The sequence below is a fragment of the Oncorhynchus kisutch genome, linkage group LG6, assembly GCF_002021735.2.
Source record: "Oncorhynchus kisutch isolate 150728-3 linkage group LG6, Okis_V2, whole genome shotgun sequence".
Classification (NCBI taxonomy): domain Eukaryota; kingdom Metazoa; phylum Chordata; class Actinopteri; order Salmoniformes; family Salmonidae; genus Oncorhynchus; species Oncorhynchus kisutch.
The window spans coordinates 28128717-28156326 of record NC_034179.2 but is presented as its reverse complement, the minus strand read 5'-3'; the positions used below and the strand labels follow the sequence as shown (position 1 = coordinate 28156326).

The window sequence follows — 27610 nt, the reverse complement described above, 5'->3', positions numbered from 1 at the left end:
GCAAAGTCTCCAGTGGTCATACATAATTCATAGATTCTCCAAACATCTATCATTATCCTATGTTTCATTATTCCTGGTTGATAATACTGGTTATGATTGCAGACAGAACACAGAGAATGGGATGGTGCAATATTGAATTAGTCATATTTTGATAATTGCAGACAGAGCACAGAGAATGGGACGGTGCAATATTGAATTAGTCATATTTTGATAAGGTGCATGCATGGGGATGTCCATGTCACCAGAGACATGCCCATTCTGTAGAGATGCACCTAGTGGACTGAAACTTCACTGTTGTAGGCATTATACAGCTAGTGCTATCTAGACTTGCGCTGGCAAACAAACCATTACATTCGCTACCTACATGTGAAGTAAACTCAACTGAGTAATAGAGAATGGAGACTTTTAACTTGAAAACGTGCAGGATACCGCTCTCCAGTTTCCCTGACTTCCGTGTTTTTTATACTGTGTTATGCTTGTTCGTGTAGCACTCCTCACAGGCCGTTTGGTATACATTTTTTTTGTTGGTGAGATGAAACTCTGCCAAAACTCTGAAAGTTATTGTTGTACATCAGAATTGCAACACAAGATTTGTTCAAGCCTAAAAGTTTGTCTGTAATCGCAACACTTACATTTCATGTTTCACGCATGGCTTTTCTTATGATCCTAATGATATGTACATTCCATAAACTGTGCACTGTTAGGATGCTGAATTGCCCTAAAATAAATGGATGTTTAGCCAAAATTATATAATTACTCCTGTCAACATAAAATCATTCAAAATACTTCACCGGGGAGCATGACTTATCCACAGAGGATCATTAGCTTCTTTTAAAAAATGGCTGTGGATTGTATGGGAAGCCTGCAATTTGATTAGTGCACGTGGCAATAGGTCTAGCTGATTGAGTTGCGGCTATCAGTTAAAAGCATCTGAAATATGTGTGAAGATAATGTGTCTTTAGTATAATTTAAAATGTGGCATCAAGAAGGGGAAGAGGTGTGGTGAAGATATGGTGTGTCTCATTTCAGAATGCATGCATATGTAAGAAGGGCCCATTTGCCGATGTCTGATTTATTTTTGTCTTAACTGACCACGTACACCACAAATTTTTTCGTTGCCTCACACAAGTCAACAAAGTCCGTTTTTTTTTTAACATCCATTGCGCATGATAGTTCCTCAGTATGTGGCGTCTGTGTGAAAAGAGCAAAATATATATATATCCAGTGGAAACGTCATAAAAAGCTGCTTTCTGTCCCGGGCTTACTGGAGCAGGACACTTTAAGGGCCTGGAATAGGCATGTTGATACACTGTTGCAAGTTTGTTAACGACAGCTTCAGACTGGACCCTCTGATGATTTGATGCAATGTTGAACTTCACTGGCAATAGCTCAAGTCAAGACAGATGGAAAGGGAGGCAGACATGCGGAGAAGAGAGATGAATGTGATTGAAAGAACCAGAATTTTCATTTTGATATTTTCTACTGTTCTTATTTGTCAGCTTTAGGCCTATGTATTTGACTTAGTTTTTGTTGGAAGTTATTGGCCTATTCAGTGGCGATTTTAGCATGTAAATCTTGGTGTGACAAACAATGATTTATTTTTGATGCATGCCAGTAAAGCCACTACATAACATAACACAACACAACACTAAACAATACATTCATTGCACTATAACGGTGACAAACCATGCCCACAACCTTGTTAGGGCCTACCACAGCTACACCTGGCTATCAGCGGACCCTTGCCTGGCAGCGAAACAGTTAATTCAGCCTCATTTACAGGCTTTTTAAAAAACATAGCTGATATGGCTGACTTGTTAAACAAATGTGGTTTCTACTGACAAGTGATATGTACAAACTATGGCATAGGGGAACAATGAGCAGATAAGAGGCTATCCATAATTTCGATTAAGACCTTAATGAGTGAGCTATGACTGACGTAGTCAATATAACAATTTGTTCAGCACTTTTGAAATGTACAGCGGCAGAATTCAGAAAATGGGCCGTTCTTACAGTATTCTCCCTGTACACCAAGTCAGAACCGTAGGATAAATAAAGGGGGCATATAAGCAGACAATGAAAGCTCTTACAATATTCGATGATTACAGTTCTCTAAAACAAGTTATAGGCTACATGTGCACCATCAAGTCAGAACAGTAGGCTAAGTTATGAGGGGGAAAGGGACCAAATTATTAGGGTTAGGCACATAACAGCTTACTACACAACATACACTTGGTATTACTATCTTGGCTACAGTATACATATCTCCCTGGCATATTACATCATTTATGCAGCAGCATACAAGACATTTGGACTCACCTTGTTGTGCTGTGCTCACTTCAACAGGAAGGTAGCGCGGCGGTCCTTCTTGTGGGCTCTAGAAAGAGGCCCGAAATCCCAAATTGGAATGCCGAGTTGGATGACCGTTCAAAATTATTTTCCGTATTTTCAGAGTCGCAGCTAGTTTTATCTGAGTTCCCAGTTGTCTTGAACTCAATGAAGTCTGAGATTTCTCAGTTCCGAGTTTCCAGTTGTTTTGAACATGGCAGAAGTCATGCTGGATTGACAGCATGGCCAGTGTATTCAAACCTTTAAGGCCCATGGCGTTACCCGCATTTTTGTGAAATCCAATTGGTAGTTACGATCTTGTCTCATTGATGCAACTCCCCTACGGACTCGGTGAAGGTCGAGAGCAAGGCCGCACTGCTTCTTGACACACTGCTCGCTTAACCCAGAAGCAACAATGTGTCAGAGGAAACACTGTCGAACTGACAACCAAATTAATTGTATTTTATTTATCTGTTATTTTACCAGGTATGTTGACTGAGAACACATTCTCATTTGCTGCAACGACCTGGGGAATAGTTACAGGGGAGAGGGGGATGAATGAGCCAATAGTAAACTGGGGATTATTAGGTGACCGTGATGGTTTGAGGGCCAGATTGAGAATTTAGCCAGGACACCTGGGTTAACACCCCTACTCTTACAATAAGTGCCATGGGATCTTTAATGACCTCAGAGAGTCAGGACACCCGTTTAACTTCCCATCCGAAAGACGGCACCCTACACAGGGCAGTGTCCCCAATCACTTCCCTGGGGCATTGGGATATTTTTTTAGACCAGAGGGAAGAGTGCCTCCTACTGGCCCTCCAACACCACTTCCAGCAGCATCTGGTCTCCTATCCAGGAACTGACCAGGACCAACCCTGCTTAGCTTCAGAAGCAAGCCAGCAGTAGTATGCAGGGTGGTATGCTGCTGGCAGAGTCAGCTTGCAGGTGACCGGCCCGCCACAAGGAGTTGCTTGAACACAATGAGGGCATCCTGGCCTGCCAAACCCTCCCCTAACCCAAACGACGCTGGGCCAATTGTGCACCGCCTCATGGGTTTCCCGGTCACAGCCGACTGTGACACAGACTGGGATCGAACCCGGGACTGCAGTGGCGCCTTAGCACTCATTGTTGAATTTGTAATTTCCAACTTGTTGTGTTATGTTTATGTCCAATGGCTGATGAGCACCGATACGTTATTATCTATAATTTCTCTTCATATGACAAGGATTGAAAGGGATTTTCCAGCAGATTGCCGACTTGATGCATGATGATGACTGATAGCTTTCTTGCTAAGATTTTGTTGATGATGTTGACATGATCGGTACAATCAAAGCTACGGTAGATATAACGTGATTTGACATAATTTTATCTTTGGCCAATGACTTATTGGATGGGCACTTCCAATGTAAGTCTACGGCAGCACCCAATGGGCTTAAATTTCCAAGCTCTACCTGTAGATTTTGTAGTGACGTAGTGTCCCCATCAGTGACAGAACACTGAGCCAATCACATTACCAACCCAAACGCTCCGTATTTTCCGCTGGCTGCCCCACCACAACAGAAAGCGCTGAGCTAGGCTGAAAAAAAACTGCATTTTGGAGCTGTCTTACTCAAGAAAGCAAAACAGAGAACATGTTTGTATGCGGCTTTATTAACTCATAAAAAATAAATAATTACATTGGTATGTGACACGTATTAAGGCCAAAATAACATGAAAACAGAAAGAAAAAAAAATATATACAGTTGAAGTCGGAAGTTTAAATAAAATAAAATGTATTTATATAGCCCTTCTTGCATCAGCTGATATATCAAAGTGCTGTACAGAAACCCAGCCTAAAACCCCAAACAGCAAGCAATGCAGGTGTAGAAGCACGGTGGCTAGGAAAAACTCCCTAGAAAGGCCAATACCTAGGAAGAAACCTAGAGAGGAACCAGGCTATAAGGGGTGGCCAGTCCTCTTCTGGCTGTGTATAACAGAACATGGCAAAGATGTTCAAATGTTCATAAATGACCAGCGTGGTCAAATAATAGTAATCACAGTGAACAGGTCAAGTTTACATACACTTAGGTTGGAGTCATTAAAACTCATTTTTCAACCACTCCACAAATTTCTTAACAAACTCTAGTTTTGTCAAGCCGGTTAGGACATCTACTTTGTGCATGACACAAGTCATTTTTCCAGCAATTGTTTACAGACAGAATATTTCCCTTATAATTCACTGTATCACAATTCCAGTGGGTCAGAAGTTACATACACTAAGTTGACTGTGCCTTTAAACAGCTTGGAAAATTCCAGAAAATGTCAGGGCTTTAGAAGCTTCTCATAGGCTAATTGACAACATTTGAGTCAATTGGAGGTATACCTGTGGATATATTTCAAGGTCTACCTTCAAACTCAGTGCCTCTTTGCTTGACATCATGGGAAATTCAAAAGAAATCAGCCAAGACATCAGAAAAAAATGGTAGACCTCCACAAGTCTGGTTCATCCTTGGGAGCAATTTCCAAACGCCTGAAGGCACCACATTCATCTGTACAAACAATAGTACACAAGTATAAACACCATGGGACCACGCAGCCGTCATACTGCTCAGGAAGGAGATGCGTTCTGTCTCTTTTCATACTTTGGTGCGAAAAGTGCAAATCAATGTGAAGATGCTGGAGGAAACAGGTACAAAAGATCTATATCCACAGTAAAACGAGTTCTATATCGACATAATCTGAAAAGCCGCTCAGGAAGGAAGAAGCCACTGCTCCAAAACCGCCATAAAAAAGCCAGACTACGGTTTGCAACTGCACATGGGGACTTTTTGGAGAAATATCCTCTGTTCTGATGAAACAAAAAAAGAACTATTTGGCCATAATGACCATCGTTATGTTTGGAAGAAAAAGGGGAGGCTTGCAAGCTGAAGAACACCATCCCAACCGTGAAGCACGGGGGTGGCAGCATCATGTTGAGGGGGTGCTTTGCTGCAGGAGGGACTGTTGCACTTCACAAAATAGATGGCATCATGAGGCAGGAAAATTAAGTGGATATATTGAAGTGACATCTCAAGACATCAGTCAGGAAGTTAAAGCTTGGTGGCAAATGGGTATTCCAAATGGACAATGACCCCAAGCATATTTCCAAAGTTGTGGAAAAATGGCTTAAGGACAACAAAGTCAAGGTATTGGAGTGGCCATCACAATGCCCTGACCTCAATCCCTTTCAAAATATGTGGGCAGAACTGAAAAAGCACGTGCGAGCAAGGAGGCCTACAAACCTGACTCAGTTACACCAGCTCTGTCAGGAGGAATGGGCCAAAATTCACCCAACTTATTGTGGGGAGCTTGTGGAAGGCTACCTGAAACGCTTGACCTAAGTTGAACAATTTAAAGGCAATGCTACCAAATACTAATTGAGTGTTTGTAAACTCCTGACCCACTGGGAATGTGATGAAATAAATAAATAATTGTCTCTACTATTATTCTGACATTTCATATTCTTAAAATAAAGTGGTGATCCTAACTGACCTAAGACGGAGAATAATTTTTACTCTGATTAAATGTCAGGAATTGTGAAAAACTGAGTTTAATTGTATTTGGCTAAGGTGTATGTAAACTTCTGACTTCAACTGTATTCTTTACTAAATGCAGACCACTGCTGCATTGGCCTGTAGGCTATCTCTGAGTTCTATGCTCTCATTTCTTTAGTCACTAATGGTTCACAGTGTATCAGTGTGTCTATGACAGAGGCTTGTGCTCTCTCCATAGTTTTAGATTTGTATCATTTATGGCCAACTTCAGATTTTTATGATTAACCGTTTTTTTATGAAACTGTTCCATGAAATGTGCATTTAAAAATAATCATAACTGGCACTAAGATCGGTAGAAATGGTAGGATGAATTGTGGTCTTTACTATTACACTCATTGAAAAAATGTATGCAAGTGCGTGCACACATAGGTCGCAATAAAAGGGTCGTATGAAAAAATGGTCCGTCTGTGGAAATCAAAGGCCCCTCCAACTGATTTGTTCAGGTGGCAAGTCTGGCAACACAACACATTTCCATCTTCCTAGCACTCCCAGTATGGTATCAATTAGTCGATTAACCATCTCATGTTGTGTATCTGCACCCTGTCATCTTACCCATTTTAGATGGATGAACCGGCTGGGGCTGGCAGCGATTGGCTACACACCCGACGATAAAGTTTCTCGCCCTGATGAAGGTAGGACAATCTGACTAGATGTGTAATGACATCAGACAACATCCTGTTGTGATGTGGAAATTGAGTGATTTTAGGACATTGACGTAAAATGTTACATAAGTGTGTTAGATCAATACCTATTGTACTGTAGTGCAATACTGACAGTATTGGCATGGATGAGGTCACCCAAGCTGTTTATCTTATTGATGTTCAACTTTGATGTGTGTTTCAGATTACTGGAGTGAAAGTGACCAGGATGAGATTGATGGTTCTATGACCCTGAAACAAGAGGGCATGTCATCACGCTGTGAAACCTACCACCGCACCCCGTCTGTGAGTGCAGGCATCTGGTCCACATTCTGGAACACACACACATACACACCAGTGGCGGTCGGTGCTATTTAAGATGAGGGAGGGCAATTATTTTTTTCACAATCATGGCCTTATTTCTATTATAGCATATTGGATGACGGTCATTCATATTCTATTCACTCAGTTCAATGTAACATTGATAGGTTTAAGCTACAATACTATATGATACTCTAATTTTCCCTATACCCATCATGAGTAATCTGCAGGTAGAGAGAAAAGACACTGACACATGGACAGATAGTGACACATTCAAAACCGCCTTGCACACTCTTGCCTGCATCTAGCTGATCTAGGGTGTAATCATTAGTCAAACAGTTGCAAATGAGAGTTTCTATTGGACAAATTCAGGTAAGTTTATTCCCATTTTCGTTCCGTTTGCTTCTGTTTAAGAAATGTTTTTCGACAGAATCAGCGAAATGAATGCACCCCTGATCACACGTAAACACAGTTAACTTTCATAGCGGCCACGTTGTATTCTTTCTCGCATCTATGCGCTCTCCCTCTCTCACCTTTTCCCTTCGTATGTGGACTTCAATGCACAACACATCAGCTGTATGTGACCAGGCGAAAAAACCTTTCCAAGCCAAACCGTATCCTAACCGCTACACACAACCTACATTATTGTCACCATATTAGCTAAAGTAACGTCATAGACAACATCGCGTATAGAACTAATGCGTTAGTAAACCAACTACAATCATGCAGTAACGTTAGTGTATAGTCAGTAAGCAGTTTAGCAGTTACACCGGCGGGTCCTGGTGGCAATAAATGAGTGAAACGAAAAGCTTACCTTGACTTGGAAGAGTTCCAGTGTGTGTTGGATAGTCATAGCCAGCTAGCTAACATATCATCCCTCTGTTTGATCAGGGTGTTTGAGTAGGCCAAACTAGCTAGCTGCATTTGTGAAACTGAAAGTTTTTTTATTTTTTTTAATGAAATTAATATAGTCTTTCTCTCTCTCCTTGAGTCTCTCCTAGCTGTAGCTTATGCTTTCAGTAATATATTAATTGTCTGATCCTTTGCTTGGGTGGACACCATGTCAGTTCATGCTGCAAGAGCTCTGATAGGTTGAAGGTTGTCCTCTGGAAGTTGTCATGATTACTGGTAGGGGGTGAGAACCATTTGAAGTCAATGTACCCTGAGGAGGACGGAAGCTAGCTGTCCTCCGGCTACACCATGGTGCTACCCTACAGAGTGCTGTTGAGTCTACTGTAGACCTTCATTGCAAAACTGTGTGTTTTAATCAATTATTTGGTGACATATGAATATATTTAGTACAGTTTTATCTAAAAAGGATCACTTTTAAAAACATTTTTTTTATGAAATTCACTGAGGAGGATTGTCCTCCTCTTCCTCCTCTGAGGAGCCCCCACTGATACGCACACTTATGCTTAAGCTCATACAATACATAATTACCCTATCATTAAATACCTCTATCCACTGGTGCCCTTCCAGGTGAACTCCTCCAGTCCGTTCCCTGAGCGCCACTTCTCCAGTGAGTCCACGTACTCCCACTCCTCTGCTGAAGATTCCCGTCCAGACGTCCCCGGGAGCACCCACTCCTCCAGCTGCCGCCCCACCCTCCGTGACACCCAACGCCGCTCCTGGCAGGACCTGATCGAGACGCCTCTCACCAGCTCGGGCCTCCACTTCCTGCAGACGGTGCCGGGGGAGGGTGACAGGGGCGATGGAGGCTACGGCAGTGGCCACATGGGAATGGGTCAGCTGCTCATGTCCCCCGAGCACCGGCGTCAGGCCACGCTGCCCGCCCAGAGGCGCCGGCAACCTGACAGAGATGGGCCCTTCCCATTGGTGGACATAGAGGAGCGTGAGCAGCGCCTCCACCACTGTACACATAAGCAGCGCAGCCAGAGCCTGCCCCGGAACAGGGACGTGCAGGGCACCAAGGGCAGCCTGTGCCCAGCAGGACCCTCAGAGGAGAGGAGTGAGGATGATGAGGTGCCATTCAGAAAGCACAACTCCAGAAAAAAACAAGGTACTTCCTGCTCTCGCCAAACTTCTCTTTAGGACTCCTCAGATTTCAAGTTACTGTTTAAAAAATACACATATACCTGGTTATGCCTTGATTATATATTCATTTGATGACATGGTTAGGGTTGCAAAATTCTGTGAACTTTCAATAAATTCCCTGGTTTTCCCGAAATCCCAGTTGGACGATTCCTGGAATTAGGAGTACATAGAAAACCTGGATCCTCCAACCACTATTTCTGGAAAACCAGGGAATGTATTGAATGTTCACAGAATTTTGCAACCCTAGACAAGGTACTTTGTAAAGCTTTTATCCAAGTTAAAATGGTTGAATAAGGTTTAATACAGAGCTTTGAAATCCTGTCCTAATTTCCCCGCTCAGATTCTCGGTCTAAAGAGCGAGGCCATGATCATGAGGGAGTGGATGGCTTTCATGAGCTGTATCGCTCCATAGAGCAGGCTAGCCTGTCTGCCCTGGGGGAGCAGAGGCCCTCCACCAAACAGGAGTTCAGACGCTCCTTCGTCAAGCGCTGCAATGACCCTGTCATCAATGACAAGCTGCACCGCATTCGTGCCCTGCGCAGCACGCTCAAGGTACGGAGAGGAAGGGACACAGCCACAGGGCAGGCTGTAGGGCAGTCATAGGCAGTGTTTTCCCCAAGTATATGAAGTAGCCAGCCAAATATGAAAAGTAGCCAGCCCAGGGAGTTCCGGACTTTGGGGTTCCGGGGGTGCTTTCCCTCCTGGGGAAAGACATTTTGTTTTTGCAGAACAAGCTCTATTTTGGTGGCCTCTGGTACATTCTAATGCCTTGATTCCATCCAAAATATACAGCTAAATTATTGAATAGTTAAAATCAAATCAAATTGTATTGGTCACATACACATATTTAGCAGATGTTATTGTGTGTGTAGCGAAATGCTTGTACAACTTTACATCCCAGATTGGTTAAATGAGTTGTGGTACTGAGTAGCATGACATGACTTTGCAATTAAAATGACTGAAAATGTATGAATTCAGTGTGTTGCATTGGATATCATCTATACCTAGGTAAAATAAGCTTATTTTTTTAACCTTTAACCTGTCTTCTCTTGAGATTAAAGTCATATTTACAGTTTTGCTGCAAGATATGAATTGCCACAATGATGTTTGTTCTTCAAATTATGTATTTTATTGGCTCTGTGGCTGTGGACACTAAGGATAAGGAAACCAATGTGTAATTTTGTAATTTGGGGGAACTATCCCTTTAACAGTTTGGCCTGTCAATCATTCACTGTGGGTGGGATTGTCAGGGGAGGGAGCAGGACGTTTCAGAGTTGGTTGGGTTTCAGACCTGTCAATCATTCACTGGGAGTTGGACTTAGAGGGAAGGCGGTAGCTTAGTAATATAGTCAGAAAAACTAGTCGAGTCTACTCTTTCAATTTAGTTTATTGTGGCAAGTTTTGACATGGGCTTCAAGTCCTAGGAAAATACAAACAAGATATTTGGTTTACTTGTTCCGATGAGATACCATGGACATGTAACTACATTGTATGATTTATGAATAGCAAAGTATATACAGTAGGAGACTGACTTATTCAGTCAGTTCGACACTATTACTAAACTAGTCAACACTTGCTGTTCGATCGTCAATCAAAGCACAGGAAATAGCCTGTGCCCCGACTCCGTGGCTGGCTATATAAAATACATTAAATAAAATAGTTGAATGTGCCACAAAACAATAATTAAATAGATTTCAAGTCATGGTTACCAGTTACATTACATGGGGCGTGTAAATTCACTCACAGGAGACGATGAAGAAGCATGTACCGAGAGTCGGGACAGACAGCAGACTGACAAACCAGCAGTGTTTCCCTGTCATCGCTCGCTTTATGACTGACAGGCGCCTTTCCTACCAATAGGGCACTAAAAGATGCATATTGTTTATTCTAGGGGGAGAACGCTATACTGACTTTTCTGACTAGCGAATTTAAACTTTTAAATGAAAAGAAGCCTAGTTCATTTATGAAGTGGAAAAAGTAGCCGGACAATAATCAGTCTGTTATCGGCTGGTTAGCCAACGGCCAGCGCTTAGGGAAAACACTGCAAAGGGCAAATATGAATGGTATAGGATGTTACAAGTCCAGCAGGTGTCCAGCAGGTGGCTGTCTATAGCGATACGAAGGAGGTGGCATATGAGTGGGGTCATTTAGGTCGTATGTAAGCCAAACACTAACTGATGTGTTCCCACAGGCCAAAGAGGGTGATCTGGCCATTATCAGCCAAGTGCTGGACGACCCCGGTCTAAACTCCCAGAAATTCCAGGAGTGGAAGCAGCAACACCATGAGCTTTTTGTGGACATCTGTGAGTTCAGCTCTGCCCCGACAGAGTCTCACCCTGAGGGGTCCGACCTCTCACCCCTGTCTCCACCTCTGATGATGCACACCCACTCCTTCATCGAAACTCACGTTTGAGTGCTTAGATACAGAGTAACAGGAAGACACTGTGGAATCATGCAATCATCTCTTTCCCCCCCAATCGTCGATGCAGCCAGGGTCTACCGTCACCATTCACAGCAAATGAACTGACAAACCAATCACTGTAATATGTGTACATACTGCACTGAGATCAAACAGAAGAGAGTTACGGGCGGTGTATATACTGTATATTGGATAAAATAAGGCTCCCACGGGGTGCCATTCTGCATGTGTGGAGAAACTATCCTTCTTCATTATTATCTTCAAAACAGAAAATGCAACAGATGATAGATTGAAAGAGAACTTAACAACAAAAAGAAGACGAACTGTTTTTGGCTGATGCAGAGCATTTTTTTTCTTCGATTCTCATTTTTGTTATTTATTTCCTTGATTAAGAGGAAGCAAGCTTTGATTTTATTTCATTTTTTATTTCCCCTTTAATGCTGCTTGAAGAGAGAGCTATGTAGCGACGGGCTATAGGCATCATTCTGATTACAACAATGCACCCCCCTACTGGGCCAACATGTTACTGTGTGACCCTGAGCCCCCAGAAAGAAAGCCTCAATCTGTGTAAAAGTGTGCACACTGTATGTTTGTATAAGTGTGGAGAGGACAGGGGTGTGTGAGGAAGAGAGAGTGAGAGAAAGAGATGGAGGTATTTGGGCTTTTAGTGTATGAAGCTCAGTAGGGTTTTATTACACATTTTTGTTGTATGTACGGATGTTGCATGTTTAACATGTATGTATAATTATGTACATTTTGTTTGACATTTAAACAAAGTAGTTTAGCCAAACACAGCTCACCGGAATGACACTTTACATTTATTGATATGTCTCTTTGTAGCTATTTTGATTTTGCCAATCATTATAGCATTTGTTGGTGAGATTTATTTTTGAAATCAAACATCTGCATGGTAGTAAACATGTACATGTGGCCATTGAGGTTGAGAAATGTGTTAAATAAAAATATTATATTGTTTGCATAGCAGCACCCTCTATTTAAAACTGTGAACTATATACTTGTGAATGCAATCTTTAGATTCTGTGACGACAGAATCTTTTTACTTATATTTTTCTTAGAAAAAGTATATAAAAGACAAAAAGCATTGCGTCTCCTGAATGACTGTTTTTGCTTCATTCCACCTGTCACAGAAGTTACCTCCTGATCTTCAGGGTTGATTCAGGTCTTGAGTTTTGCTCATGTATTCTGTTCCCTTTCTGTGTCTCTGTTGATTTTATGTGAATGTACTGGCTTATTTTCAAAAGGATCCCAGAAATTGTGTCGAATTGTATTTGCTTAAGTTGTTTATTTCTACAGGTTAAGAAGTAGTACTTCAATGTGTTTGCATTCCTTCTGCCTAAAATACATGATCAACAACTCATAACACATTTTTCATTTTTTAAGTTTGACATACTTGGTTGATTCTTTTTAGGCCTTTTTTCTGGATTTTCTTTTACCTGTGATGGAATATGTCATTTCTATCCAATTTCAATTATAATGGTTTTTTTTGTGCTGCTTAATACATGCTCCCTTATTCCTGGCAGGATATTGACATTTCTTCAATTCACCTCCAGTTATCATCCAGTGTTGTGTCCTGATACTTAAAATGCCTTTAGGTGTCAGTACATTTGTTATACAGTATAATCTACTTCAAATTATACAGTATGATTACACAGGCCCTGCATTGTTTGGCTACATGTCATATTAGACATTTAGGCTACTAACATTTATAAAACGTGTCAGCAGTTACTCTCAAGTTGTTGCTTGCAACTTTCAAATTTTATGAATAGCAGTACATGTATTGTAGAATGTATTTCATTTAACCAGAATGTAATTGTTCTCACAATGTTTTAAAACATTGTACATGAAATCTGCCCAATCTGTCCAGGGTTCCACTGTGTTATTTTGGAGGTGTGCACCTCATAGTACAACTGCGCAGGTGTGTAGCTAAGATGTAAGTTGCACTGCGACATTAAAAAAAGGAACATATTGCTCTTTTTTGGAAGTATATTATTATCTGTTTATCTGTACATTAACTGATTTAAAAAAAGTGTTATCAAGAAAGAGAAATACATTTATTCTTCCTATGAATCAAAAGTAGCCTTTTTGTTTCTCAGAAATATATACAGTACGAGGTTGTAAAACTGAAGTTGTAAAACCAATAAACTGAATTACTGCACAAATAAATGCATTCATGTCTATTTATTTCGATAACAAAAACAGTACTCTGAACTAAAGCAGATCTTCAACCTTGCTCATAGGGACCCACATAATGGGCAGGCTTTTCCAGGATAGGATCAGGAATGAAGAACAATACTCTAAATAAAGAAAACTGATTAACATTGTTATGTGTATGTCATTGTTATAGTGAAGGTCATTATTCACTGACCAATGAACAGTGCTTAACTTGGGCAGAAGCTCACTGGAGCTGATACCGCCACCACAAAGGTTCAACTGCTTGAGCTCTTGTTCTACTTATCCAATATTAGCTCAAAAGTATTGTGGAGCTCTTGCATCCAAATGTAAATAGTACCTGTGTTGTGCCGAAAATCTCCCCCCTGACAGATTAGAATTGCGTGAATACAACATTGTTTGCTACTCTAAATTCTATCTAGTTAACGTTCGCTACGAATGTGGATTTTAAAGTATATATAGAATGGATGTAGCCAAGTGTTTCCCTGTATATTTCAGGATTAGCATAGATGGCCTACTCTTTCAATGTGAAAGAGGTCACCTCTTCTTAACCTGTCCTAAATGTATCTTTATTGTATCAATTTAATTATTTTAATCTAGAAGAGCCCTGCTCAACAAGTTCTTATCAAGGTCTTATCTCTTTGATCAGTATCCCATTGATATTGCATTCTTAGTTTAAAAAAATGTTGCAACCGTGGTTTCATGAAGTAAAGTACTGTTCTGATAATTGTAATAATATTCGTAACAGTATTATAATTGCCATTAGAATAATTATAATTAGGCCTATCATTTTCATCAGTTACAGTAGAATATTGTCCAATTATAGGTCCATAGTTTTAGCACTAGATGGCACAAAACGGGTGTAGGCCTGTGTTGTATTAGATTCAACTGTGCCTCTTCAATAACTGATGAGGTGTGAATATAAGACAGGCCTAAAGTAGTCCATAGTTTTCCTATCTTGACAAAACTCTGTTTGTGTGTCTGCAGGTAGTGAAGCTGGCGGCGATCTCCGCAGCAATGGGAATGACCTCGTTTCAAGTTTATGCCATGAGTGAGGACAAAACAGAAACCGTGCGGCTCTCCCCTAGAGAGGTAATCAAATGACCAAGATGATGTTCAATTTACTCAAGAACCGGGATGTACTTGACTATTACCAGCATGCTTCTTACTGTATGCATTTGACGATCAATTGATGATGATCTATTGTTCTGTTCTTAGTTGTCCATCTATGCTCCAGACCCTACATACAGCAACACACTACATGGATGAGCAGCCTGGAGATCTGCAGAGTGGGCTGGGTGTGGTCCGAGTGGGGCTGCAGCCATATGTTAGAGCCGTTAAGGTATACTTGCACTATATGGCTCTGATGGCCTCTTATCACTGCTGACTGTTGGTTGTATTGGCTAATTTGAATATTCATCAATATGGGTTTTTAAGAATGACATGCTGGAAGTTTTGGAGTGGCTCTTTAGTTCAGTTATAGTAATTGTCTACTTTTAATGAGAACTCACATTTTGTGTTAGATGCCATGAGATCAATAGACGGTGAGGGACTTTCTGAAAATGGCAGCTTTTGTGATTCTGTAATATCTCAGCTCTGTTGGTTTTATTTTGTACTAATTTCTGACCATTGTTTTTCCAGAATGCTTATACCTCTGTCAAGGTTGGAGCTGTAACAGTCTATACTGCTGGACACGGTGAGGAGTGGGGGTGTTCTGTTGACATATCAGTAGGTCTGTTCTAGTATCTCAATCTCTAACAACTTTGTTTTTCATGTCTATTTTACCTAGATACATACGAGTTCCTGAGTGATCCTCCTCCTGGTTTCTTCCCGAGGGTCAGTGTGATCACAGTCTCTGGGTTAGCTGGTCTGATCCTGGTAATAATGAGTTACTGAATACTCCCCAGATTATTGACCAGCAGTTTATTATATAGTGCATATACAAAGTCTACACCCCCTTGAACTTCTTGCATATTTTGTTGAGCTACAAAGTAGGATTGAAATAGGTGATGTAAACAAATTTGTGCACAAAATTTGAGAGAAATAAGCTTTTTGTGCATATGAAAAATGTATGGGATTATTTATTTCAGCTCAAGAAGACCACTGCCATTCTTTGAGGTCTTCGAAAAGCTCCCTGGTCTTTGTTCACTGAACAAACATAAACGCAACTTGTAAAATGTTGGTCCTCACTTTACATGTTGCGTTTGTTTGTTCAGTGAACAAAGACCAGGGAGCTTTTCGAAGACCTCAAATAATGGCAGTGATGGGTAGCAATAACAAATCAGACATTGAATATCTCTTTTAAGCTTGGTGAAGTTAATACTTATGCTGTGGATGATGTATTAAACTACCCAGACACCTTAAAGATGCAGTAGAATATATGAACTAAGCTGCAGGACAGGGAGGAAACTGCTTAGGGATGTCACCATGAGGCCATTAGTTATTTTTTAAAACCGCTACAGAGTTCAATGGCTGTGATTGGAGAACTGAGGATGGATCAACAACATTGCAATGACTCTACAATAATGACAGTGAAAAGAAGAACAATATACAGAATACAATTATTTTTAAAAGTGCGTATGTCTGCAACAAGTCACTAAAGTAAGACTGCAGAAAAATATGGCAAAGGAATAAATGTTTTGGCCTAGGTGCAAAGCTGTATGTTTGGGGCAAATCCAACAAAACACTGATGAACTGCCTCCTTATTTTCAAGCATGGTGGTTGCTGCAGGGTATGGGTATGTTTGACTTTGGCAAAGACTGGGGAATTTTCTTAGGATAAAAATAAACAGGATGGAGTTAAGCACAGGCAAAATCCTGGAGGAAAAAGCAGACTGAAGTAGGTTACACCAGAGACTGGGAGAGTAATTCAACTTTCAACAGGGCAATAACCTAAAACACAAAGCAGCATCTACACTGGAGTTGCATACCAAGAAGACAGTGAATGTTCCTGAGTGGCCAATTTACAGTTTTGACATAAATCTGCTTGAATCTATGGCAAGACTTAAAAATTGCTGTCATGATCCCCAACACCTTGACAGAGCTTGAAGAATTTTGAAAAAAATAATGGGCAAATACCATACTGTATTTATTTATCTTGCTCCTTTCCACCCCAGTATCTCTACTTGCACATTCATCTTCTGCACATCTACCATATAGTGCTTAATTGCTATATTGTAATTACTTTGACACCATGGCCTATTTATTGCCTTAACTCCCTTATCTCACCTCATTTGCACTCAGTTGTATATAGACTTCTTGTTTTCTTTTGTTCTACTGTATTATTGACTGTATGTTTTGTTTATTCCATGTGTAACTCTGTGTTGTTGTATGTGTCGAATTGCTACGCTTTATCTTGGCCAGGTCGCAGGTGCAAATGAGAACTTGTTCTCAACTAGCCTACCTGTTAAATAAAGGTGAAATAAAAAAAAATTAAAATACACACAATACAGGTGTGAAAAGCTCATATGAAACGTACCCAAGAAGTCGCACAGCTGTAATCGCTACCAAGGGTGTTTATAACATGTATTGACTCAGTGGGGTGTGAATACTTATCTAATCAAGGTATATTAATTGTTTTATTTTTCATTAATCTTTTAAAAAATGGTCACATTTTTCTTCCACTTTGACAGAGTTTTGTGTAGATCATGACAATGAAATCTATTTGAATCCCACATTGTAATGCTACAAAATGTGCACAAAGTTCAAGGGGGTGTAGACTAACTATAGATAATCCAAAATGTACACTTCGCAGTAGAATGGTTGAATAAGCAGGTTGCCAAATGTCTCTTTGGTATCATGTTCCACTATGTAGAGTAGCTGACTCCCCCCCCCCTGCACACTTCCTGTCATGGATTTACCAATGGTGGAAACTCCCGCCTCCGGGCAATCCGATTTGAATTCATTACACGGAGAAGGATGGAGAATCAGGACGCACCCATATAGTATTTGAACTCTAGTGTCATTTGTGTTTCTTTGCAGAGGAGCTTGCAGTTTACAAAGACACCCACAGAGAGCAGGGTGCAGGCCATCATCTGCATCCACCACAACACAAGGTTTACCTACCAGCGCTTACACGGAGTGTACAAAACATTAAGAACACCCTTTGCCTTCAGAACAGCCGCAATTTGTGGAGTCCACAAATTATGTTACTAACCAAACTGGACCATTACACTAAATATATATATTGTTATTTTTTACTAGGGACTACTTGGGTCACGGCTATGCTGTCACTTTTTTTGTCAGCCACATTCACATGGTGAATGCCTGTTATTAGTCCGGTCAGTCTATGCAAATATTTTCCATGTGGCATTTCCTAAACGAGTGAGCCGTTTTAACACACATCCATGTTTTTATAGCATTTGTAAGACTTTATAGAACTACTGAGTTGAACCTTTTTGTAAAGACCCAATGTTTTATGGATTTGTGCAGCTCTTGCACAAGTTAGACACTCACAAATAAGCCCACAGAGGAACCTGGAAGTCATGTTACATTATGAATTGGCCAGTTTGATATGCGTGTTTGGATCATTGGAATAATGTCCTTGTACTTGATGTCAGTTAGTATTTTCAAAAGGAAATGTTTCAAACATATGTTTGTATTTTAATAGAACTGTCGACATATTTAAACTTATATATATATATATATATATATTAGGCTATTTTACAGTACAGCCAAGAGGACATATTTTACATGTTTTATCACTCCCTCTTTTCTTTTTTTATAAATGAAAATCACTTCACGAATCGACTGCCTTCAATTTGAAATCACCCCAGCCCTGATCTTCACAATGACAATCATGTTTCAGATGTGTGTTCTTTGGTGCAATAGAATTGCCAAATAGGGAATAAAGGCATTTTCCTTCATTCTCCTTTTTTTTGAAATTTTAATCAGAGCAGAGAAAAAGTGCAAATGGTAAATAAAGTATTGTGATAGTCATGCAAAGTAATTGGGAATGATATGAGTATTTGATTTCAAACACTAGAGGGCGATAGTGTTTATCTACCTTTCGGGCCAAACCAGAATATGTATGAACCAAGTCCATGTTTAGGGGAAGGAAGTACGTTGTTTACAAAAAGGACTTACTGGAATGAGGGACACTTGATTATTTCAAATTCAGAGAGGAGTTCCCAGATAATGATAAGCTTATATTAAACCAATAATGAGTGGCTAACTGTAAATTTCGCTAAGCAATCCCTAGCCTGCTATTCAGTGGAGAGGGTGTGTGTGGTCCAAGTCTGGGTTTAAGGCTCTCTTTTCCAAGCTTAAAAGGATTAACATTCACTTGCAACACATCATAGGCCAGAGAAGGTTGAATACATTGGCCATGCTGTCAATCCAGCATGACTTCTGCCGCATCCAAAACTGGGAACTGGGAAATCTCAGACTTCAGTGAGTTCAAGACAACTGGGAACTCTGGAAAAAATTTAGCTCCGACTGGAAAAATACGTTTTGAAAGGTCATCTCACTTGGAATTCTAAGTCAGGAACTCGGGCCTCTTTCTAGAGCTGCGACCTGAAGATCACTGATGTCATGATTCAACCGTGTTTTTTTTCCAGAGTTCCCAGTTGTCTTGAAAGCACCATCAATCCAGAGAATGCTAGACTTTGATTGCAAAGTTTGACAAAATTTGCCCTCAAGAAGGACCGCCGCGCCACTTTCCTGTTTAAGTGAGCACAGCACAAGGTGAGTCCAAAAATGTATTGTATGCTGCTGCATAAATTATGTAATATGCTATGGAGCTATGTATACCTTATCTAAGAAAGTAATACTAAGTGTATGTTGTGTAGTAAGCTGTTAGTAGCCCATGTGCATCACCTTAATAATTTGGTCCCTTTCCCATAACTTAACCTACTGTTCTGACATGGTGGTGCACATGTAGCCTATAACTTGTTTTAGAATCAAATCAAATGTATTTGTCACATACACATGGTTAGCAGATGTTAATACGAGTGTAGCAAAATGCTTGTGCTTCTAGTTCTGACCATGCAGTAATATCTAACAAGTAATATAACCTAACAATTTCACAACTACCTTATACACACAAGTGTAAAGGAATGAATATGAATATGTACATAAAAATATATATAGAGAACTGTAATCATCGAATATTGTAAGAGCTTTCATTGTCTGCTTATATGCTCCCTTTTATTTATCCTACGGTTCTGACTTTGTGTACAGGGAGAATACTGTAAGAACGGCCAATGTTCTGAATTCTGTCACCGTACATTTCCAATAGTTATATCGACTACGTTATCATTGCTCGCTCATTAATGTCTTAATCGAAATTACAGATGAACTCTTATCTGCTCGTCGTTCCCTTATGCCATAGTTTGTACGTCTCAATTGTCATTAGAAACCATATTTGTTTAAGCAAGTCAGCCATATCAGCTAGGTTTTTTAAAGGCAGTAAATGAGGCTGAATGAACTGTTTCGCTGCCAGACAAGGCACCACTGTTAGCCATGTTTAGCGGTGGATTCACTCCATGGTGCTGAAAAGAAAGTTCTGCTGTTGGGACAGCTTTACGGATAAAGCACTAAATAAACTTCAGTTAGTGCTAAACATGGCTGCTAGAATCTTGACTAGAACTCCAAAATCCAATTCACACACTTATCAAGAGTACATCCCTACAGACTGATCCGGTGGGCTCACTAAACACCGACGCTTCATTTGTAAATTATGTCTGAGTGTTGGAGTTGCCGTCTAGTTTGCTTAATATAAGGAATTTGAAATGATTTATACTTTTATTTTTGATACTTAAGTATATATTAGCAATTACATTTACTTTCTTATACTTATAATAATATAATATTCTTAAGTATATTTAAAACCACATACTTTTAGACTTTTACTCAAGTAGAATTTTACTGGGTGACTTTTACTTTAGTAATTTTCTATAATGGGATCTTTACTTTTACTCAAGTATGACAATATAGAACTTTTTCCACCACTGGAAATCAACACATTAAACCAGACACTTCATCCTTTCAAACCTTTCACTCCGGGTCGTACAATCTAAAATACACACAAGGGATCTGTAAACTCAGATTGTTTCCATGGTTCAAACCTATAAAACCATTGCAGTAGAATGTTTTAACTTAAGACCTTTGCTTCATACAGTTACACATATGCTTCATTACACAATTTAATGTATGGATTCTGGCAATGACATTCAGCTGGAGCTTTTGTCGCTTGTGGCATGTTAATGACAGATCGGCATCTCAATTATTTTGTCTAAATTAATATACATTTTGGAGTGTGCAGACCTCCACAATCAGCCTGATACTCCAAATAAACAAATTTGTACAAGCCTAAATTAATTATGTGCACGGTTGACCACCCCCCCTCCCTCCCGGCACTCACTCTTCTGGTGTTTCTTCATTTTCTTCTTCAAATAGTGTTTCAGTTCGCAATTTCACCGGATGTTGTCGAGGTGAGACACTAGCGTCCCAATGATCGGTAAGAAGTAAAGTGAGTGTTTATTTCCCTTTTCTTTCCTTTACCTCAGACTCATTATTAAAAGACATTTAAAACATTGGGTTTACATTGGGTTTTTCAGTACATTTCTTATCAAGAGAATTTACATGTGTGCAACCAAAACTCGGACAATAGATAGTTCAGAAAATGTTATTTGTGTGCCCTTTAAGTTGCATCCTTTCTAACCCAGGAAAAATCCACTTATACCAAAATAAAAAGACCACACACAATAAATCAAACACAGTATTAACACCACTAACACATTTTCATAACAGGTGGGTTGTGTGTGGGTGCTGGTGTGTGTTGTAAAACATAGGGTAAAAACAAAGTAAAATGGCCAGGCCTTACTTAATTTGGGAGATCCCTTAATAGCCGGATCTGGGTCCGGCCGAAACCTTTCAAAGGGAGAGATACAGAATCATTGGTAAACTCGGTAATGAACATTTTGTTAGTTTTCAATATGCTACATCTTAATCATTCCACAAAAATTCTTAATCTTAATCGAGCTTACTGAATCTTGGGCAGGAAGTCTTGATAAAGACTTATACAGAATCATACTTCAGACACTTCAGATGATAAAGTGTCCCGTTAAGCAAAATGGGCACCTTCTAAAGTAAACAATCCCAGAACCCCTTTCTTGTAATCTTATCATTTTGACCTGTTGCATTGACATATGTCCTGTACTGACTGTCCCTGTGACATCCACTAGTCAAAATATGAAACCTGTTGTTTAACAAATCTGCTAGGTCCTTCAAAAATTTGGTGCTGGCTTATCACCTCAATATTCGGTACTTAACACATTTACTTTGATCTACTTCAATTTTGGACACAGTTCCATGTAATGGAAACAGATTATTGTTTTCGATGACATTACCTTCTTACTTAAATCACTGGTGTTACCCAAGCTATAGAATTGAGTAATAACTGTCAAAAACGTATCTTACGTTTTTTCTTACAGCCTGTTGAGTTCAGTGAGTAGCACTTATTTCACTGTCGGGTTATCTATTTGTCCACAGGGAGCTTATCTCTAACCCAAACACCAGTGCAGCCTCTAATATAATGTCCCAAGGCTCAATCCCTCTGTTTGTCATGTGACCTTGTACTGAAACATTTACTTATTCAAATTACTCAAATATTCCATTATTAGAGTACTATCTTTAAGCCACTAATATTACCATTCACTTTGTTACTGTGAAAATATTTTTTTATGGGGGCGGAGCTAGCATGTTGGAGTGAACGGCTGTGCGTGAGAGGCTCCTGCAACTTTTTTGCGAAATAATCTGATTTAACCTAATTTATGGCACTTTTTACAACAAAGGTTTCTTTCTAATACAAGATTGTAACTTTTTATATGAAAATGCCGAGTAATAAGCGACCAAAGGACAATAAATCCACAGCGGAGGACTACTCCCCACTAAACAACGAGACAGGGAGGCACATGCAACAACGTGACACTTACAGAACTTACCCGGGCTTTGGGGGAGCTACGTGTTGCTATAGCTGAGGATCTTAAGGCCACTATTGCTGAACTGGACACCAAAATCGAGAGCATCATTCGAACGGTCGCTTCGCATGGCCAGAGTATTGTGGACCTTGAGAAAGCTTCTGAATTCAACGCTGGTGGGATCGACTTGTTAGAGAAGCTATGCACGTCATTGCAGGATAGTGTGCAGAGGCTTTCTGTGAAAGTGGTGGACCTGGAGGGCCGATCCAGACTTAATAACCTTCGCGTTGTTGGTCTGGCAGTGGGGGTAGAGGCGGGCTCTCGCCCCACCGACTTCTTCGCCAAGCCTTTGAAGGATGCAATGGGATCGGATGTTTTGAATTCGGATCTCCAGCTGGATCGTGCACATCGCTCCCTTGTCCCAGTGCCTGGACCGGGCCAATGTCCTCGCCCAGTAATCATCTGTTGTCACAGTTTCAAGACCAAGGATCTTATCCTGCGTGAAGCTCGAATGAGGGGCAACCTGTCACATAAAGGGCACCCATTCCGTGTCTATGAGGATTATGCGCCCGATGTGGCAAAGCATCGCGCCGACTACAGAGATGTCATGACCAGACTCTACAAACTCCATCTTCGCCCAGCCTTGCTCTTCCCTGCGAGACTAAGAATTACCCCGCCTTCCGGTGAGAAGATTTGTCTCTCCTCGGTTTTGGACGCAGATAAGTTTATCCGGGGATATACACCAATTCCCCGTACAGGTTAGAGCGCCTTGTCATTGTGTGTTAGGGCCTGCTCATGGACTCAAATCAATACTATACCATATTGGGTGAAACCGTATTAAACGGGCTCAACAAGGGCTACCGAACATGTAAGACGCTGAGCCGACCAATGGATGGCGGTCAGAGCTCTCATTTAATGTTAAATTCACTTTCATCCCGGCTGTGCTCAGAGCGATGCATATTTTTACTTCCAGGTTTGATCACTGACACATTCGGATGGATATACTTATATTCCCCCATTTTTGTTTTGTATCGTTATTTATTTTACAATCCTTACATTATTCTTACTACCATACCATTTATTTATTGCTTGCAGGGGACTGGGGTTGATGGTTGGGAAGGGGCCGACGCAGACACCTGATTAGCAAGTTGATGTTTTGTGCCGTTCTGCCTTTGTCTAGCCATGGGCCGCTCTCCCGACTAGAGTCCCACCAGCCCTCTGTAGTGCTTATGTCTGTGTAGGTGTGCGTACATATAATTACTATTTGTACTTTATTACTATTTTCTCTTAGCATTTTAGTATTATGTATGTGTATATTTTAAATCAGTGTAGATTGTTATTCTGGGGTATGAATGTTTGTATGTGTATATGTGCATATGGATGTATATACATTTTTTAAATATATATTTTTATGTATGATTTTTGTGTGTGTATGTGTATGTATGTATGTGTAGATATATATATATATATATATATATATATATATATATATTTGTTTGTTTGTTTTTTAAACATTTTTTTCAATATTTTTTTTTATTGGGGGGAACGTTTAATTTAGCAAATCCTTGTTCCGATCTCCTGACCCACAGTATGTAAAGGTACGGCTGACTATGTCGGTTGCGGATTTATTTTTTGACCGGCAGTGCTTAGCAATATAATCTTGTGAGGCTATATCTTGCTTATCTCTGGGACTGACCCAGGATGAAGCTTAAATGCGCAATATGTTTAAGTTGCAACTTATTCTGTTTAGGTTTATTAGATGCTAACTGAACACTTTATTCTCGGGAGCCTCCTCAGTTCATATGTTAGTAGAAGTTCTAGGATAGTGAGAGGTATATGTATAGTTGGGATTTTATTTTTGCTTTACCTCTTGTTCGAGGTCGCGCCGTGCTTCTTTGGCATCGGCCAGACAATGTGTTTATTATTTTTATTTTTCCTTTTTTTTCTCTTCTGTTGTTTGTGCATGCCTGTTAAATGTGGGTCGATGGGGGGGGGGGGGGGGGGAGGGCGGGGCCTACGAACCAATTAAGAGAGGCAAGGTCCTAGCCCACTTGAAAGCACTCTCGTCTGATATTATATTTTTGCAAGAAACCCATCTGAAGAATAACTCTCATAGCAGACTTAAGTGTAGGTGTGTGGGGCAAGTGTATCACTCTAACTTCTCTGCCAAAACGAGAGGCACAGCGATTCTGGTATGGAAAGGAATTCCCTTTCTACATAAAACCACTATTGCGGATAAAGAGGGTCGGTATGTGATCGTAATAGGAGAAAGCCACTCTACCTCAGTAACTCTACTAAATATCTATGGGCCAAACATTGATCACCCCTCTTTTTTCAAAAGAGTCCTTGCCCTGATTCCAGATATCTCCCATACTAACCTGGTCATTGGAGGGGACCTTAACTGTGTGCTAGACCAATATTTGGATAGATCCTCTAACCAACGAACCCCTACCTCCTATTCAAGCGAATTCTTGAATACCTACATAAAAAATTCTAACTTATTAGATATATGGAGGATCGCTAACCCTACGGGTAGGAAATACTCCTTTTACTCTCATGTTCACAATGTTTACACTCGAATTGACTACTTTTTGTTGGATGCTAGACTAACAGAAACTCATTCTTCAATCTCAGTCGCCTCTTCAATATTATGTATTCTCAGAGGTTACCCAACGTGGACCTTGCCGTCATATCTCTTGACGCCGAAAAGGCCTTTGACCAAGTTGAGTGGCCCTATCTATTCAAGGTCCTACAGAAATGTAATATTGGAGATGGGTTCATAAATTGGATCCAGCTTTTATATAGGAACCCCTGTGCCAGAATACTCACTAACCAATCATTGTCGCCCCGATTTAACCTTTACAGGGGGACAAGGCAGGGTTGTGCGCTGTCGCCTATGCTCTTCGCCTTAATTGTCAAACCGCTCGCTCAGACGATTAGATCTCATGCAGCAATACACGGCTATAATACTAAAGATACTCTAAATAAGATTTCCCTATACGCAAATTAAAGTCCACTTTGAGCTTAGACCAATGTCATTCATGCTCCCTGTCGCCAGGAATCCCTCCTTTTCCCCCTCTAACCTTGATAACACCTTTGAGCGATGGCAGTAGCCTGCCGTGGTTCTGGGGCCTGGGCCTTCAGTGAAGTCCTACACAGTCCCACCCGAATTAATCCACCTCTTATTACCATCATTATGATGCCATGGCTCTAGACACTATACATTTAGACAGAAACGCAGTATAACCAGGCGTTGCGTCACCTTGAAATTGACATTTTTATTCAGAGAATTGCAGGGGAAGAGTACAATACCTTTTCATTGTGCAGCTTCGTTGCCCTGCACGCTTGTTCGTTGAGCTGTAGATCCACTCGGGTGTCCCCAAAAGTTTTCAAAAGCACCATTGTTTGTAAGTGCCCAGCCATACTTTGGTGTCTCGTTGCTGCCTTGGTTAGACAACTCAGGTTTGCAAAGCCAGTGTGGCTCCAAACACCAAATCGATCACTTGCAAATAATAGGCATTCCCAGCAGTACAGTTTGCAGTGCTTCTCGGAGCCTGTGAGTCATTCATAGTTGAAAGTGGCGAACGAACCCCTTTCCCGCCTGTGACAGGCTTTGTAGCGTCGGCGTCTACCTCTCCTGACAATGTCTAACTTTTCTTGAAAAGTTTGTCTTGAGAATGGCGTTATAATTATATCCTCGACCAAATCGATATCTCCTCCTTCCGCCATTGTGGGTTGAAAAAACAGCTTAGTAGTACGCAAATTAATTTGTTGATCAATTTCAGTTTCCTAGTTCTGAGACCTGCCCATATAGGACCTGCCTCTCAATATTGGTAATCCAATCAAAAGACGTGCACGCACTACGCCTGCTAGCTGGCTCCTGTGTAACACTGGAGCCAGCCAGCAGGCGTACAATAGCCAACTCTAAAGCTGACACTAAATTTTCATTTCCATTCACTTTAAGCTACAAGCGCCCGCACTGTTGATTCTGAAGGCCTGAGGGCAGATTTTAGACCCCTGGCAACACATGATGGCTGAATATGATTGGATAAAAGATCTAACATAAAGCCCAGCCCTCCAAATCTCAACCTGGGGCTGGAAGCAGTGCAACCAAGAGGAACGCTATGAAATGAAGAGTGTAACGCTTACTCTGGGGAATAATTTAATACATATTTGTGGGAAAATATATTTAAAATATATATATATTCTGATGATGTTTAGGCCAGCAGAGAAGGCCTTGCTGGCCCTGACGGCCCACCACTGAGCGATGGGGAGAGTTGGGGATAAGTACCATAGGGGATTTATACATAGAAGGGACCTTTGCTTCCTTTGAATTGCTGAGGGAAACTTATAATCTTCCCAGAAGTAATTTTTTCAGATACCTACAAATTAGAGACTACGTTAGAAAATACCTCCCAACATTTGGGAATGCTAAACCTTCCATGTTTGACGGATGCATAAAAATATGCCCCACCTCAGATAAAATGATATCGCGTCTATATGATGCTTTTCAATCTGTTAGCACACCTTCTACAGATGCCATCAAGGCAAAATGGGAGGAAGAACTAGGGACTGACATCTCGGTGGCAGACTGGGAAGAGAGCTTGGAGTATATCCACACATGCTCCATTAATTCCAGACATTGTCTCATACAATTCAAGGTATTACACAGATTACACTATTCCAAAACTAAACTGCATAGGATATTTCCTGATACATCCCCTACATGTGATAAATGTCAGGCTGCGCAGGGTACACTACTCCACTGCTTTGCCCTATGCTCTAGCTTGCATGGTTATTGGTGTGGAATTTTTGGGATCCTCTCTGAAGTTTTGGAGACTTCAATAGATCCAGACCTGCTTCTGATAATCCTGGGAGTATCTGAGTCCCTAAACGGATTAACCAACCCCCCAAAACAACTAATCTCTTCCGGTCTCATTTCGGCAAAAAAACTGATCTTGTTGTTTTGGAAAAGGAGGGAAGCGCCCTCTACCAAATTATGGCTCAGTGAATTGGCAAACACTGTACACTTAGAAAGAATTTCATATATTCTGAACAATAAATTATCAACATTTGATCAAATCTGTCAGCCTTTCCTCTCCTACTTGGACAAGTCAGCGCTGTGAATTTGTACTTATTAACGCACTCTCAATTGTGATATTTT

The 27610-nt window shown here is 40.6% G+C and overlaps 1 protein-coding gene across 1 annotated transcript in view; it reads left to right on the top strand.

Annotated features, from left to right (window-relative positions):
• LOC109892603 (connector enhancer of kinase suppressor of ras 2) overlaps positions 1–13520 on the top strand; it is a 70892-nt gene extending 57372 nt beyond the window's left edge. Inside the window, exons 19-23 of the mRNA XM_031826525.1 lie at positions 6465–6535; positions 6747–6847; positions 8342–8882; positions 9258–9469; positions 11109–13520. Coding sequence (XP_031682385.1) covers positions 6465–6535; positions 6747–6847; positions 8342–8882; positions 9258–9469; positions 11109–11330 — 1147 coding nt within the window. The 3' untranslated portion in view covers positions 11331–13520. The remainder of the gene's footprint in view (positions 1–6464; positions 6536–6746; positions 6848–8341; positions 8883–9257; positions 9470–11108) is intronic.
• The last annotated feature ends 14090 nt before the right edge of the window (positions 13521–27610 follow it).